The sequence below is a fragment of the Tachypleus tridentatus genome, chromosome 13, assembly GCF_004210375.1.
Source record: "Tachypleus tridentatus isolate NWPU-2018 chromosome 13, ASM421037v1, whole genome shotgun sequence".
Classification (NCBI taxonomy): domain Eukaryota; kingdom Metazoa; phylum Arthropoda; class Merostomata; order Xiphosura; family Limulidae; genus Tachypleus; species Tachypleus tridentatus.
Window position 1 is genome coordinate 42,818,687 of NC_134837.1, and position 16,478 is coordinate 42,835,164.

Here is a 16,478-nt window from a genome sequence, read left to right on the forward strand (position 1 = left end):
AAGTCTAATTAATATCTGCCATATATACAACTGTTTCCAGTTTATCTTTCTATTAAAATGAATGCCAGTCTTTAAATCTGATGAACCTGTAGTAAATGGTACACTTAAAATCAGTTGGACTGTAGCAGGGAGTATAACTGAAAAAAACAGTGGATATGTAACAAATGTATAGTAAATAATTATTGCAAACAGTATAGATACAAAGAATAGTGAACTTATAACAAACACTATAAATACAATATAAATTGACTTTAATAAATGTTAATAAATCTGTAACAAAAAGTAGAGATGTAAGATAAGTACTTTTATTTTTAGTAAAGAGAAGTCAGGAGCATTTCTACAAATCGCAAGCTACACAAACTTCTATAAATAAGAGTTGTGCTGTCCACATATATCCAATATATTTTTTTAGTTACCACACAGATATTGAAGCAAGGAGTAAAGCTTTCAAAACCAAATTACATTAAAATTTGACATACTATCAATGTTGCATCAAGTCGCTGGAGTGTGAAACTGGTTTAGTGTTATTTTTAATAAAAAAATGTAGCCCAGTGAGACAGGTGTTAATTACGGGTTTTCAACACTAAGATCTAGGGTTAGCTTTCTTGCGGTGAACACAGCAGACAGCTAGCTTGCTGTGGCGTTGCTCTAAAACAAACAAATAACAGCTAGACATAGAAAGTTTTATTTCACCATTTTAATGCAGTTGCTACCGCAGAAAACTTTGTTTTTTTTCACCTAACACTTTTCTTAAACCGCCATTTTCATTTCTTACTTTGAAGAGGGGCTTTTGGAATAATATCTTAACATAAATCAATATAATTTACATTTTGAACTGGTTTTAACTTGAGCTTTAACAAAAAGATTAAAGTCCAGCGCATATTCATAATGTTGTACGACTTTCCAATTTTTGTTTTACAAATTTCGACCTTTGCTCTTATCTCGACCAAATAACGTAATCTTTATAATTTCGAAAGTGTACATATTCGTGCTCTTAAATTATTTAAATGTAAATGTTTCAACACATATATAAATATTTTTTTTATTGAATATTATATGTGAGGGATGCTATTTACTGTATGTCTGGATATATATCACATATTCTTGATGTTACCAGAATGACCCAACTGTCTATATTTTCATTAATTTAAAAATTGTAATCGACTGTTATGTATATAAAACTCAAACTCTACGTGAAGACGATAGCAAGTACCGAGTTATGTTTTTACAATGAAAATAACTAACTCCATGTATAAATAATTAATTTGGTAAAAAGTAAAATCAAACATTACTATGTACAATATAAATAAACCCCAGGCAATAGTTAGTGAAGCTAATTAAAATATTGATGTTGTTTAATACTATATATATTTAAAGCTAAATAATCGTCATGGTTTCAAGAGGAGATTAACCACATCAAATTAATAGTCTTCTCAGTTCCTCCTAGGGCTACCGCAATATTTTACTTTTATATTTACAAATAGAGAATGCAGAAAAGATTTTGGAAACCAAGTGTATTGAAAACTGTTATACACACAAAGACGTGTATGTAAACGGTCGAAGCTTATTTTGATTTATTTTATGCACACTTCCTGTGAGGAACTAAAACAACACCTTTAAAAAAAACGTTTTTATTCTATTTTTTTCTGCTGCTGAACATAGTTTCGAATGAAGAAAACTTTGTACATACAAGTCATTATGTAATATACTAGCGAGACAAATACTGTATTATGGTATTTTAGAATTCAATGGCACGAGATAGAAGTAGCGTCAAATATTAAGCACAGACTCTTCAAGTTTTGTGTTAATAAGGTGTACAACATAATAATTACAATTTTTTTGTTTTGCTTTCGCATTACCGATCCAGCACCATCTATCGACAATTATATAGACATAACTCTTCTTCAGGAAGTTTACTACAGTATTTGAAAAGGCGACACTTTATATATGTATGTACATAATTCCTATTTACAGGTACATTAGGTTGGTGTCACACTAAAAACATTAGAACGTTTTCACACACAAAAAAGACATGACCTAAAACATCATTGTTTTTACACCTATATAATTTTTGTGAATGGTCATAAAGTATTTGTAACGTACTTAGTTCAGCAGCTCGACATGGCCAGGTGGTTAGGGGGCTCAAGTCGTAATCTGAGGGTCGCAGATTCGAATCCACGTCCCACCACACATGCTCGTCCTTTCAGCCGTGTGGCAGTTATAACGTGACGTCCAATCCCACTATTTGTTGGTAAAAGAGTAGTCCAAGTTTTGGTGGTGGGTAGTGATGAACTATTTGCCTTCCCTTTAGTCTAACACTGCTAAATTAGGGACGGCTAGCCCTCGTGTAGCTTTGTACAAAATTAAAAACAAAACAAGCTTAGTTTCGTATTTCGAGTGAACAAAAAACTATGAATTATAGCTCAAGCTACATTACAAGTACTTAGATTACCCACCAAGTTGCGATAATTCCCCATAGTTAGTTTGTCTCAACTATGATATCCACACGTGACAACTTATCTCTGTTAATGTTAACAATCACATTAAACAAACGTTCTTAAGTTGCTTCGTTACTGTACGTTTGTTTGATATCACTAATAGGTGACTATCCTGTGCTTAAAGTTGTCTTGAAACATATACTACTGTTTGTTTCTTACCAACTGCGACTTAAGGGGCTTTCGAATTATACATTAGATAAATTATGTTATCGTCTAATACGACTTCTTGTGTTAACTCAACGCTTAACCTTATTTTACAAGTTAACCACTTTCGCCGTGAACGGCAGGAACATATGATTCAAAACATTGTTTAAAAATACACTTCTGGCACAAATATTTTTCACATAGTTCATTTTTGAATAATCCATCCATAAAACATATCTGATAAATAGTGATATGTTTTAACGATTAAGCCAAGAACATGACCAAAGGTTTCATTAAAGGTTCAATTTTTCAATAACCTACCTACTAGTCTGATTAGGTCACATTTATAAGGAATGTGGTATATAAACAGTGGTTTGGTAATTATTACAGCTTACTTAATTCACTTAAAGTGTAGCATATAATCAGTGGATAGGTTACAGCTCCTGTAGAATGTGATATAAAACCAGTGGAGCAATAATTACTAGAACTTACCTAAATCACAAAAAAGTTGTATGTAACCAGTGGAGCTTACATAACACACCTAGGGTGCAATACATAACTTAATGGAACGGTAATTATTAAGTTTACTTAATTCACCTAGAATGTGATATGAAACTAGTGGGACGATACTTATTAGAGCTTACCTAATTCACCCAGAATTTGGTATATAACCAGTGGATCGGTAAATAATGTGGTATATGTGCAATGGAACACTACGTACGAGAACTTACTCAACAAACACACAGATTTGGTATATAACCCGTGGTGTGGTAATTACTAGAGTTTACTTAACTCACCCAGAACAGACGGACAGCCACTATTTTGTCAAGCTCAGACATTTCGCTTCTGTCTACCAGCGACACATAGTTAAAGTATGTCCCGTTACCAGTATATAATGGTAATGGGCTCCCTACCGTAGCTGTATCATTTCTTTGATGGACATGATACGATAATGACAAACAAACTTAATGTTTTTTGTCCCTTTGTATTTCCTAGCGATCAGCAAGTTATATTTATTATTCAGAGCAGTATATACTGAATCTGAATATATATTAATTTGAAATACGAAATATTTTGATGTGTAATATATTGAAGAACAAACAACAGCTACACTCCTACATGGAGGTAAAATATAATGTTATTAATGTTATGTGAAAAACTCTGCAAGGAAAAACGTGATCTATGCGCCTAACGTAATCTCAGGAAATCTAAATAGTTATGTTAGATATATTATGCTTTATTTAGTAACATGCAGTAGTTTCTATACGATTCGTATTCTATGAAAAATAACATAAATACTGCTGAAATTGTTTTACCTTCAAAACAGTTGAATGGAAATATTCGAATACATTGTATGTGATGAATCAAAACACGAGAAGATGGGATTACTATTTACGTTAACAAAAGCCTGTCAGAGGCTGTACTGACTGCTAATATCCATGTTAACAGAAATCACTTACGAACTACATCTACAACAACTACCATACCTGTTAACTAAAGTAAGTTAGGGGATCCATCCTATTATCCCCGTTAACATAAGCCAGAAGCTGTCCTGACTGTTATTCCTATCACCAGAAGTTGTTAGACTGCATCGACTTCACTATTAGTATTACTTCTGTCAGAAGTTGTTAGAGACTGCATCGACTTCACTATTAATATTACTCCTGTCAGAAGTTGTTAGAGACTGCATCGACTTCACTATTAGTATTATTTCTGTCAGAAGTTGTTGGAGACTGCATCGACTTCACTATTAGTATTACTTCTGTCAGAAGTTGTTGGAGACTGCATCGACTTCGCTATTAGTATTACTCCTGTCAGAAGTTGTTAGAGACTGCATCGACTTCGCTATTAGTATTACTTCTGTCAGCAGAAGTAAATTATGGGCTGCACCGAAACACCACTACCACTAAACCTGTTAGCAGAATTCATTTATGAGCTGGGCTCACTATTACACACCTGTCAGTGAAGAGAAACTCACGCCTGCACATGTCAAGACCACGAAACACGTCTACCAACCATGCCTTATTATCACTTTAAAGAACGCGTCAATGAATAATCCATATATTGTTTAATACTTTAGTACAGATGAACCACAAGTTCCATGGGTAACATTTACATACATTCAAGCGCTGTTAACTTCCTTTACACGTAATCATCTCAAAAAAGTTTATGTAAATATATTTATAATAACAGTGAAAAATGAAAAGAGTTAAAGTTTTAAAAATACAACCAAGACATGAAGAAATGGGGTCTCTTAAGAGTCAAAAACCGTACACGTGTTAAAATAAAAATTTCACAGAATATATCTTACCTCGGGAAGATTTCTTTGTTTAAAGTTAAGCACAGAGCTACACAATGGGCTGTCTGTGCTCTGCCCAACACGGGTATCGAAACCTAGTTTCTAGCATTGTAAGTTTGTAGACAAACTGCTGTGTCACTGGGGGGGGCACCTCTGGAAGAAGAGTTGTCAAGTATGAGCGTTTTTGAATCTTATATAACAGAGCTTTTACGGGTCTTAACTGTTAACAGAAACAGTATTTGTAAGAGAAAACATTCACTGATTCATGAAGTGTAAATTTAGTCTAATGACGAACAATTAACCATTTCGTCAATTCTTGATTGTATTGTTCATCGTTCATCAGTATACAGATGATTACTAGGCCGAGAAGGGCATTTTTGAGTGTAGTGTTAAGATAATCAAAAAGCATTTATAAAACAAAAAATAACGTTCCAGTTGGCGATTCCACTTAGGGTTAGCAAAAAAAGGAATCAATACCAACCTCTACAGTCATCTAGATTCACCCACCTTTCTAACAGGTTACGCTACCTATACAATCGCAAATATACATAAAGTACGATCGTATTATTTTAGTTGACCGTTATTATAGTTTTAAACTAATCTTAACCTTTATTTGGTCTCAAAAAATATGTCGCTCAGCTTAGGATTTCAAACTAACCAGCCAAGAAAATAATGAATGTTCTTTCTGTTTGTTGTTTACCTAAATATACTCAATGGGCTACCTATGATGTGCCAACAGCGGGTGTCGAAACCCAAGTTTTAGCGCTATTTGTTTGTTTGTTTGTTTTGAACTTTCGTGCAAAGTTACACGAGAGTTATCAGCTCTAGCCTTAATTTATCAGTGTATAACTGGAAGGAAGGTAGCTAGTCATCATTACCCACCGCCAACTCTTGGGCTACTCTTTTATCAACGAATAATAGGATTGACGCCCCACGGCTGAAAGAGAGAGCATGTTTTGGTGTCAAGGATTCGAACCCGCGACACTCGGATTACGAGTCAAGCGCTCCAAACACCGGGCCATGCTGGGTCTTTTTAGTATTATAAGACATCATAATTATCGCTGAGCCACTGAGTAGCTAGATGTTCCCAGTTTATGCAGTGTTAGTATAACATGGTGAGGACGAAACTGGTCATTAGAACAACAATGAAAAATACATTTATAACAAATTTAATTTTCTCAAGGAATTTGAAGACACGGGTGATTATCCAGCATATATTTTACAGGAAAATTTGTTACAAACACTCACACGTCTGCTATGATGACTAGGTCATTTTCTTCGATGTATATTTTATTCCAGTTACTTTAACTTGAGACTCACTTCCTCTATCTATTATCTCCGTAGAGTATAATAATCTTTATTTTCCTTTTAATTGCATAACTGTGTTTTTCTTTTGTTTTTCATCTAATATAAAGTTTATGGAATTAATTATTAGCGTGCGACATTACGCGACTGGACCTATGTCAGTATATTACGTTACAGACTGGGTCTTATCAAATAAGAACAGCTCTTCTGGGATAAGAATAGAGAATAGCAGATGAGTATAAAAGAAATTTATAGTTCGAATTTAATTATTTTTTAAACACAGGCCTATAATAAGTTCGAATTATTACAGGAGTTAAAATTATTAAACAGGATAATATTGTGCATTAAAGAATAATATATTTGTAAATTGTCGACGGTAATATAATATGGGTTCTATGGTCAATTAGAGAAATTACGAATTTTGTAAGAACTTAATACGCAAAACGAGAAAGTTATAGATGATTTACCGCTTCTCTGTTGAAGAGTACAGTGTAATTTTTTTCTGTTGTATGTATACGCTTAATTAAACCATGACTGGAAAGTATTCCATAACGACCTAGGCCAAGACGAAAGATAGGCTTCTGTTTTGTTGCTTACGGCCCAGCTCTACCTGCAGGCAGGATTTACTGGGTACATCGTGGTTTCCTCTTGATTTATTCTTATGTTTACAAAGAATAAATTATTTCAGGAGGAAGAGAGATAAACATCTTTTAAAAATGGGGTGTTTCAAATAATGAACGAAACCACCACTTTGCAAAACTGCAACACTTACATCGGAAAACAACCCAACCATAGCAAGTGATTAATTAACCGATTTCGTTAGAAAACGGAAGGAACGACTTGGTAACTTCTATTCCTCACTAGTTTACGTACTCAACGTAAAAGTGTTGGAGTGAAACAACATGTAAAAAAACAACTACGAGCACACTGAGTGGAAGCCAGAACTTTCGAATTTACACCAGAGAAGCTTGTGGCTCCAGTTACTTTGTTTAGGACACACACTTAAGTATGTTAAAGTTCTTTAGACTCTTCTTTAGAAATAAAGGACTTGAGGCAAATTATATACAATATTACCTAGTAATACTTATCTTCCAGGATGTTCGAAAATTTTCATCCCGTTGTCGTGAAAAATCTGCTTCACTAATAATTTCGCTACGCATTATGTTATTATTTTCTTACGAACCGCCACTCAACACATGCTCAGTAGTTAATATACTTACACACTTACTGACCCACATAAAATTATCGTAGGTTTCTATGTTTTTTATTTGCATATAGCTTTTAGTCTTTAACTTCAGTACATATATATTCAAAACAGTCAAATTTAAGATTTCCATTTAATTACAACAAGCTGAAACACTTAAAGAAAGAAATGTCAGATGTTTAAATGCGGATGGATACGAGCAAAATGTCACGTAATACTTAGTACTTAAGCGCAAATCTGCACAACAGTATATCTGTATTGTACCCACCGCGGGCATCGAAGCTCGAATGTTAGCGTTATAAGTTCTTGGACTCACCACTAAGCCATCGAAGATCATCATATAAGACAAATAACGTTTAACGTTTTTCCTGTGTATGTTTTGGACAAACATATTCAGAATGAGTATATATTTTTAACTCTAACATACTTCCGAAGTCAATACATCCATGCAACTTAATGCATATATAAATAATTTATAATGGGCTTACTGGGAATAACAAAAAGCGTGGCTATGTAATAATGACCGTTATTTTGTGTTGTACATGGCTTAGCGTCCGACCCTTATCACTGTAGACAAAGCTTATGTCCTAAGATTTGGTGGTTCAATTCAACCCTCAACAACGAAGATGCAGTTCAATCTGGTTTTGTCATACTAAGAAATCAGCTAATGACAAGACAAACAGTGAAGACCTTTCCTAAGTGCACATGCTCCGCTACAGTGAATTGCACAACCAACAAAAAAAACAAGTACAACAGAAACGACAGCTTTGATTGTTAGTTTGCTCTTTAACCACATTGGTATTTTAATATTCACATCATATAAACGTATAATGCGTTATAATTACATTAACAAAATATGTCGCCTCCGCAGTGGCACAGCGGAACATCTAAGAACTTAAGAGCGCTAGAAACCGGGTTCCAATACCCGTGGTGAGAAGAGCACAGATAGCCCACTGTGTAGCTTTGTGCTTGACTTGAAAAATAAAGTATAATACGTCACAAGAAACAAATACGATTTCTTTACTTGCTACAAACTACAAGGCAGCGTTTTCATTATCATACACGCATTGATTTGTTTGTGCGGCCCGGCATGGCCAAGCGCATAAGGCGTGCGACTCGTAATCCGAGGGTCGCGGGTTCGCGCCCGCGTCGCGCTAAACATGCTCGCCCTCCCAGCTGTGGGGGTGTTATAATGTGACGGTCAATCCCACTATTCGTTGGTAAAAGAGTAGCCCAAGAGTTGGCGGTGGGTGGTGATGACTAGCTGCCTTCCCTCTAGTCTTACACTGCTAAATTAGGGACGGCTAGCACAGATAGCCCTCGAGTAGCTTTATGCGAAATTCCAAAACAAACAAACAATGATTTGTTTGTTTGTTCTAAATTTCGCGCAAAGCTACACGAGGGCTATCTGCGCTAGCCGTCCCTAAGCAAACACATTGTTAACATCCGTTTTTTTTTTATAAACAACGTAATTAAATATGTTGTTATGAGTGAGGAATAAAATAAATAATGGATTAAATTATATTGACATATTTCTTAGTAAATAAGTAATAAATCAGGCAAACTCTTACGAAAATATAATTTGGATTCTCAAGTTTAGCGCTAACTATTTTTCTACTTCAGTTAAACTTATCTCATAGAGTTATAAATATAAATATAACTCTGTGGCTTATCTACAATCTGAACGACTCATCGATACCTATAGAATCGATCACTCAGTCTTATATCCACGAACGGCCCATCTATATCCTCCTGGTGCCTTTGGCTGGTCTTATGTTTGTTTTTTGAATTTCGCACAAAGCTACTTGAGGGCTATCTGTGCTAGCCGTCCCTAATTTAGCAGTGTAAGACTAGAGAGAAGGCAGCTAGTTATCACCACCCACCACCACCTCTTGGGCTACTCTTTTACCAACGAATAGTGCGATTGACCATGACATCATTACCTCCTCACGGCTGAAAGGGCAAGCATGTTTGATATGACGGGAATTCCAATCCGCAACCCTCAGATCGCAAGTCGAGCGCCCTAAACACTTGGCCATGTTGGGCAACACACGTAGCATATACTTGGACGTAACATTCCAATTTTTCAGTTTAGAACATTAAATCGGAATGTATTACATGTATCATGCTAATATCAATAATTTATTAGTATTTATCTATCTTCATCATCTAAGCCATTGCATAACTTGCACAGGAAACATGTCTTCCCGCACTTGATAAACTTTCTCCCAGTTTTGAAAACAAAGTTGCGCCATTGCTTCCGATCACATAAAAACGCAACTTTGAGAAGCATTTTGCACATTGCGTCCTAAAACCTCAATATTAACTTGCGTAACGCAAACTTAACTCTCAAATTCTATCGTTTTCTTTACAACGCAATACAAGATTAAAGTCAGTTAAGTACGTTCTCTGTTTGAGGGTATTTGGCTTAAAACATATTAACTATTTAATTAGCTTTTTTAACCTTAAATTCTATTAATTAATTATGTAGAATTTTAAAAGACAAGGGAAGAAATTCAAGTTTCCAACATGTTTGATCATTTTCTTACTTTCAGTTAAATATTTTATGATAGGTTAATCTTTAACCCTATAAAGTAAAAAATTAACAGATTTACCATTCAGTAAGGGCGTCTCCAAATAATTTATCAAACCGTTTGTTGTTGTTGTTGTTACGTTTTTTCTCTAGATGTATAAGCTGGGTGGGTTACAATTCAAATATAAGTGTATACTCGACAACTGCAAGTTTCACAAAGTGCGGTTCTCGTTGAATGGTTTGAAAGATTGAATGTTTAGTCTGTTGTCATATATTGTAGAGATACTGAAGCAAGCTGTTCTTCACTAGCTAAAACACATTTACTAACGACATCTGCCTGATTATGACAAGATCAAGCTTAAATGCAATTAAAACAAAAATATCAGAATACCCTTAACAAATGTTAGAAAGACTCGAATGTATTTCCAAAGTCGAATATTTAATGTCATTACATGCACGTTAAAACTAAAGCATTGATAATGTCATGTCTAGTTTTAATCTCTCGAAGAATGACATAAAAACACGAAATAATTGGAAAGTTAACATTAAGCGATAATTTTAAATAAAGATGTGTGTATGTACACAAATATACGAATCTTAGATTCTCATATTTAAATAGTCCCACAGTGGCACAACAGAATGTATGTGGACTCACGCTGATAATAACCGGGTTTCGAAACCCATGTTGAAAGACTTTGTGCTTCATTTACAAACAAACCTGTTAAATATCCTCACCAATCAATTTACCGTGAAAGTATTTTTATATCGAACTTAAAGTTCATTTTTTAATAAGTAAAACATTCGTGTGTAGCATTTTTGTCCATTATTTCACGACAGAACATTGGTGACAGAACATATGCTCCTAAAGGTTTGTGATTGCACTGTTTTAAGATTATACATTGTGGTTTACTTACACCCGCTTATATTTCACTCGAATATTTTTCAAAGCTGAGTAATTTATCCCGATACTCGTTTCTTGTAAACTATAGTTTCTTTGTTTTTCGGATATTCGAGCAAAGCTACTCAAGGGATACCTGCAATAGGTGTTCCTAATTTTTAACTTATAGGCTAAAAAGAAAGAAATCAACAACACTCATCGCAAATCTCTTAGGTTACCCTTGTATGACCAAACTGTAGGATTCGATTGTCACCTTCATACATAACTTATTGACGACTTCAAAGTGCGGAGCATTCTTTTTTTTTTTTTTCGGTAACGGGACGTGAACATTAGCTTCAGAAATCCGAAGACTGACATGCTAGCTGAGCCATGTCATTATTTTATTCCCCAAAACTCAAATGCTGCTGGTTTTCACAAGATATACTATTCTATATTCGTAAAGAAATTTGAAAAATAAGAGACTAAAACTCACTTGCATCTAGTTTCTAAATCATTCCGATTTTTAAAGTTATTTTTTAAACTTTAATAATCATCACAGCAACATGTTTAGTGAGGTAACATTTACATTCTACAGCCTTTACTAAAGACCAGAGGTACAGCCGGAACCATAATAACAGTTAAGCTTCAGCATGTTTTTATGACTTAATCATTTTTCAATGAAGCAGTTAAGTTGTAATGTCATGAATCATTTTATATATGAAATATAATTAAAATTTATTTTAAAAAATCGAAGCAAATTAAAAACATTATGACAATATTAGTCCTATTGCGGTTTGCTATTTAAATCTAATTGTTAATCATTTTTAAATATTACGTTCTTTAGAGCCAATTGAATTTGTTTTAAATTTCCAATTTCAAAAAATAAATGTTAATTTCCTTTACACCATACCGCAGCTCTGATGCACGGCATGGTCCCATAACTTAGCACAAATCTCAGCCTCCTCGGTGTTGGAATATCAGGGGTGGTTAAGAGGGGAGAAAGCGCGCGTTGGCGAACGAAGCGAAGGCGCAGGGGAAAAGGATACACAAGCAATGGCGGTATACTCACAATTCTACAGAGCCTATGCACAGCAAGCGGACCAAGGTCATGTTCTTCCATCAACTCATGAGCGCGCGCTCCAAAACTGTAATGTCTTCACATCTTCTCTGTCACTTCATACATCACTGTTTGGCTTTGGCAGGACGCTTCACTTCTTTGGGTAACAGCCAAATACTGTCCAATTTTCCTTTGAACTTAGAAACAGAAATCTGAGCAGCTTTCCTCCACATTGGAAATCTCACTTGCACTCTGTACTCACGACCAATGATAGAAGCACTTTTGGCTACGTGCCAAAATTGCTTGAGCAGACTTACAGCGTCGTCTAGTGAGTATTGTAATAATTACTGTCGCATGTTTCAACTCTGATGTTTCCAGGGTATATTTAATACTTTTAAAAGGAAAATGTTTTCCTCGACGTTTAAGTACTCGTGTTTATGAAATTTATTAACTAATATCAATTACATATCGTCGATTACAGCCACGTCTCTTTCCATTGACGCCGCTAAACATGAGACAACAGCCACATCGTAAATGATATACCAGGCTTCTCAGACAGAGTGTAAAATCTTATTTTAAGTACACCGTTATAAATAGAAGTTCTAGGTGATAAGAAAGAATATTTAACTAAAACAGCATTATAGTCTTTGAGTAATATAACAGCAAAGTGTTACATATGGTTACGCAAACATACCATCTATAAAACTGATATTTCACGGAAACCGCGACCAACCACATTTCCCGCCGGACTCGACTACCATTCAAGGCGCCAGCTCCAGTAAGATCGCAGCCAGTAGGGTGGAACTATTTCGTATGAAGAAACACCGAGACTCCAACTTTCCGCGAAGTCTGTCGAGACTGGTGCTTTCCTGCGTAGGTTTTTCCCCCCTCTTCCTTTATACGATGGGCTTGAGTGTGGAATTCGGAAAATATCTGAACTACTACAATTATCAAAATTCAAAAACTAAATAAAAACCTTGCATAATTCAAACAAACTTACGAATTAGGAAAGAACATACTCTGAAGCGAACTTCCACGGAAGTGTTTGGAACAAATAAGAAAGCGCGCGCCCATCCCGCCATTACATAAAATTCAACTTCTGAAATCGTTATGAACGTTCACTTGGGTAAATCATAAAGATCAAATTTCGAGAAGGTAAAAAAAATAAAAACTTAAAAGCCGTTGGTTTGGCCGTGGGGTCTTCCCGTTCAACTTTTTTCCCGCCACTTTATAAAGTAGGACAGTTTCAAGGTCGTTTTCAGGGTAGCAAACAATTCCTATCCTCTGCAGTCTGGGTGAAGATTGGAAGCTTACAGAAAAACTGTCTAGAAGCGGTAAATGTAAGTGTGCGTCTAATAGTACATTATAAGTGCACTCTTTAGGGTTACTCCTCATTGGATTACATAATAGTAATGCAAAATATATCCAGTATCGTTATTAAATAATTCGATGATTTTTCGACCAATAATAGTTGTTGAATTTACGTTACTTTCTCAAATACTTCAAACACACATATTCCTGATTTGTTCTGAGACGTATTTCTCGTTTTCTTTTGATTTTTACGTCACTACAACACGACGAATCAGAGTTTAGTAAACTCGAGCAAGGTTATCAACATAACAAAGAAAACCAACTTCTAACTACAGTGTTAGCAATATCAAAATTACACATTACAAAAACTGTATATACAAAACCTACGAAAATGCAAAAATACCTAGAATATTTTTTTAAACCTGATTATCAAGGTATCAGAGGTTGACACACGTAAGATGTGCTTTTAAAAACGTTTACCTCAATTAAGAACATTTATACCAAATAAGTGTTAAGATTTTTCATATAGTGACGCTGGTGTTAAAACAATGTCAGCAGCTGACACATGCAGTGACACGGATTTTTAAATAATGTCGGCAGCTGACACATATAGTGACACTGGTGTTAAAACTATGTCAGCAGCTGACGTACCTAGCTGCTCTTAAATAGTCACAATATGTTCTCAATACCATAATAACGTGTGCACCCAAACATTCATATTGAAGTGCACAGAATGCTAATAGCAGGCAACTGTATTTAGATGAGAAACATGATTTTGATAGTTGCTGTAATCGGAATATAGGGATTGTGTTAAAGGTATGATCAAATGGAAGTTAAACTGCTTTATTACGTTGTCTCCTATAGCAATTAAAGATACGGACTGACGTTAATATTTCAAAGTGTTTAAGAAATGTTTATATAAAATTTAAGCCAACATTTCCTCCTCCATATTATGTTTCGATGTTTTTAAATAGAAGTGTGAAATAACCTGAAGTATGATACATACTTACAGCGGTAAGTCTACTGATTTACAATGCTAAAATCAGGAGTTTGATTCCCCTCAGTGGACTCAGCAGATAACCCGATGTGGCTTTGATATAAGAAAACACACACACACATGATATACAGTTCAATCACTCGCAAGAAATGTTCATATAAGAGACCCATCTAACTCTAAAAGTACAATGCTATAACGAGTTTCTCTCACAAAGAGAAATTGGGCGTGTCCAGATATGTTTCTATGTAAACTTCATGTTTTGAGAACAGTGGATGTAAGCTGCATCTAAGCTTATAATCATATACTGTGAAACTATACACGTCGTATTATTTCTCTATGTTTTTTTCTAATGAAATCAGTGCTAGTGCTGATGGAGTAATAACAATCATGACTCACCTCTATTTTGGCGAAGTTTTAAAATTTGGACCAGAAAACTGAGTTAAGGTCTGAACGGCATACATCCCAAACAATTTATCCTTCTACAATGTAGTTGAGTTACATAGAACTCGAAGAATCTGATCTCCCCAACTTACTGAAAGATAATACGAACCTGGAACTTATTGGGAAACTATTTTCCTGAAACAGATCTTACAGTCCGACCCTTCAAGGTATAAACGTGTCAATACTTCTACCATATCTCATTCCAATTGAATTATTTGGCCGGTCAACAAAAATGATACAATGAAAGTACCAGCCAAAAATAAAGAACAACTCATGAGGTCCTAAGACCACCAGAGAAAACATTTTTTCTTAGCTACGATATGGTGAAAAAAACAAACATCTTTCATATTCAGTAAATTAGAAGCAAACAATTAATTGGGTGAAACTGATTACATATCCATAATAACAGTTGCTGCCTCTAGCTTTAAAAATATTGGAATTAATTCTAAATACTTTTCAAGTCTTTTACGTATGGTCCATACTTAAAGTACCCGAAAGCTTCTGAAATTATGTGGATTTTTTAAAATATAAATTGCTGTAATACAGTTTTAAAATAGGGTGAAAATAACTGTAAAGATGAAGAGTTTATTTTGTGCAAATTGACTCCGAATTTATCTATTTAATAAAGAAATATTTAGTATTGGGAAAAATTATTTTAAGTATCATTTATCGGATAGTTTTTTTTAACAAACTCACTTTTAGTCAAAACGTAGTTCATAGCTTTATAGTATTTAGAAAAACTGAATGATTTGTTTGTTGAATTTCGCGCAAAGCTATTCGAGGGCTATCTGCGCTAGCCGTCCCTAATTTAGCAGTGTAAGACTAGAGGGAAAGCAGCTAGTCATCACCACCCACCGCCAATTCTTGGGCTACTCTTTTACCAACGAATAGTGGGATTGATCGACACATTATAACGCCCCCACGGCTGAAAGGGCGAGCGTGTTTGGTGCGACGGGGATTCGAACTCGAAACCCTCGGATTAGGAGTCAAACGCCTTAACCCACCTGGCCATGCTGGGCCAAAATTGAATGATGTCGCGTGACCTTATATTAAAAAGTAATGACAAAGTAAGTTATCATATACGTTAAAAACAAAACTGAAAGTATATTCAACGTGATTTAAATTTTAATTAGTGTGGTTTCAAGAGAAAGATAATTATATAAGGTATAATTATAATAAAGAAATATAAAATCATCAACCAGATCGTAAGTAAAACCATGTTTAAATGTTTCATTGGTTTATAAAGCTGCTATTAAAAGATTTACAATAAATATATAAAATTAAAAGCAGTCTAATAACAACTATACAGGTCCATGTAAAGTAATTTAGAATAAAGTTTAGATCCTATGTTACATAATAAGTTTGGACAGCTTCAACTGAAGAAGACGCTTGAAAGTGTCGAAACGTGTTTACATATATTGTTGTTCGATAAACGCTATTTAAAAACAGTCTAGTAACATCTACACAGGTCCGAGTAAAGTAATTTAAAATAAAGTTCAGATCCTCCATTACAGAACAAGTTTGGACAGCTTCAACTGAAGATGACACTTGAAAGTGTCAAAACTCGTTTTCATATATTGTTGTTCCATAACATGTTGTTTCCATAAACGTTATTTTAAAAGCAGTTTCTTCATGTATCAGTTGCTTATCAATGACACATAATTTTTCTCGTATCATTAAAATCGCTTCATGAAATATAAATTATCAAAATATAATACGAAGTGCATTATACGACAACTATACTGTTTGAGATTTATAGAAAGGCAGATTAACAAATAAATACATAAATAAGAGTAACATCTACCAATGACT

The 16,478-nt window shown here is 34.6% G+C and overlaps 1 protein-coding gene across 15 annotated transcripts in view; it reads right to left on the reverse strand.

The window, feature by feature from the left end:
- Window positions 1–13,054, reverse strand: part of LOC143240193 (uncharacterized) — a 53,294-nt gene extending 40,240 nt beyond the window's left edge. For 4 of the 15 annotated variants that reach the window (XR_013021626.1, XR_013021630.1, XR_013021632.1 and 1 more), the window contains exons 1-2: window positions 11,930–12,353; window positions 4,954–5,094 (exon numbers count right to left, since the gene is read on the reverse strand). Coding sequence is in view for 5 of the 15 variants with exons in the window: in XM_076482261.1 (XP_076338376.1) it covers window positions 12,918–12,991 (74 nt within the window). In the remaining 10 variants the exon portion in view is untranslated. The other 11 variants (XR_013021628.1, XR_013021633.1, XR_013021629.1 and 8 more) reach the window with 5 other exon arrangements.
- Between the last annotated feature and the right edge of the window lie 3,424 nt (window positions 13,055–16,478).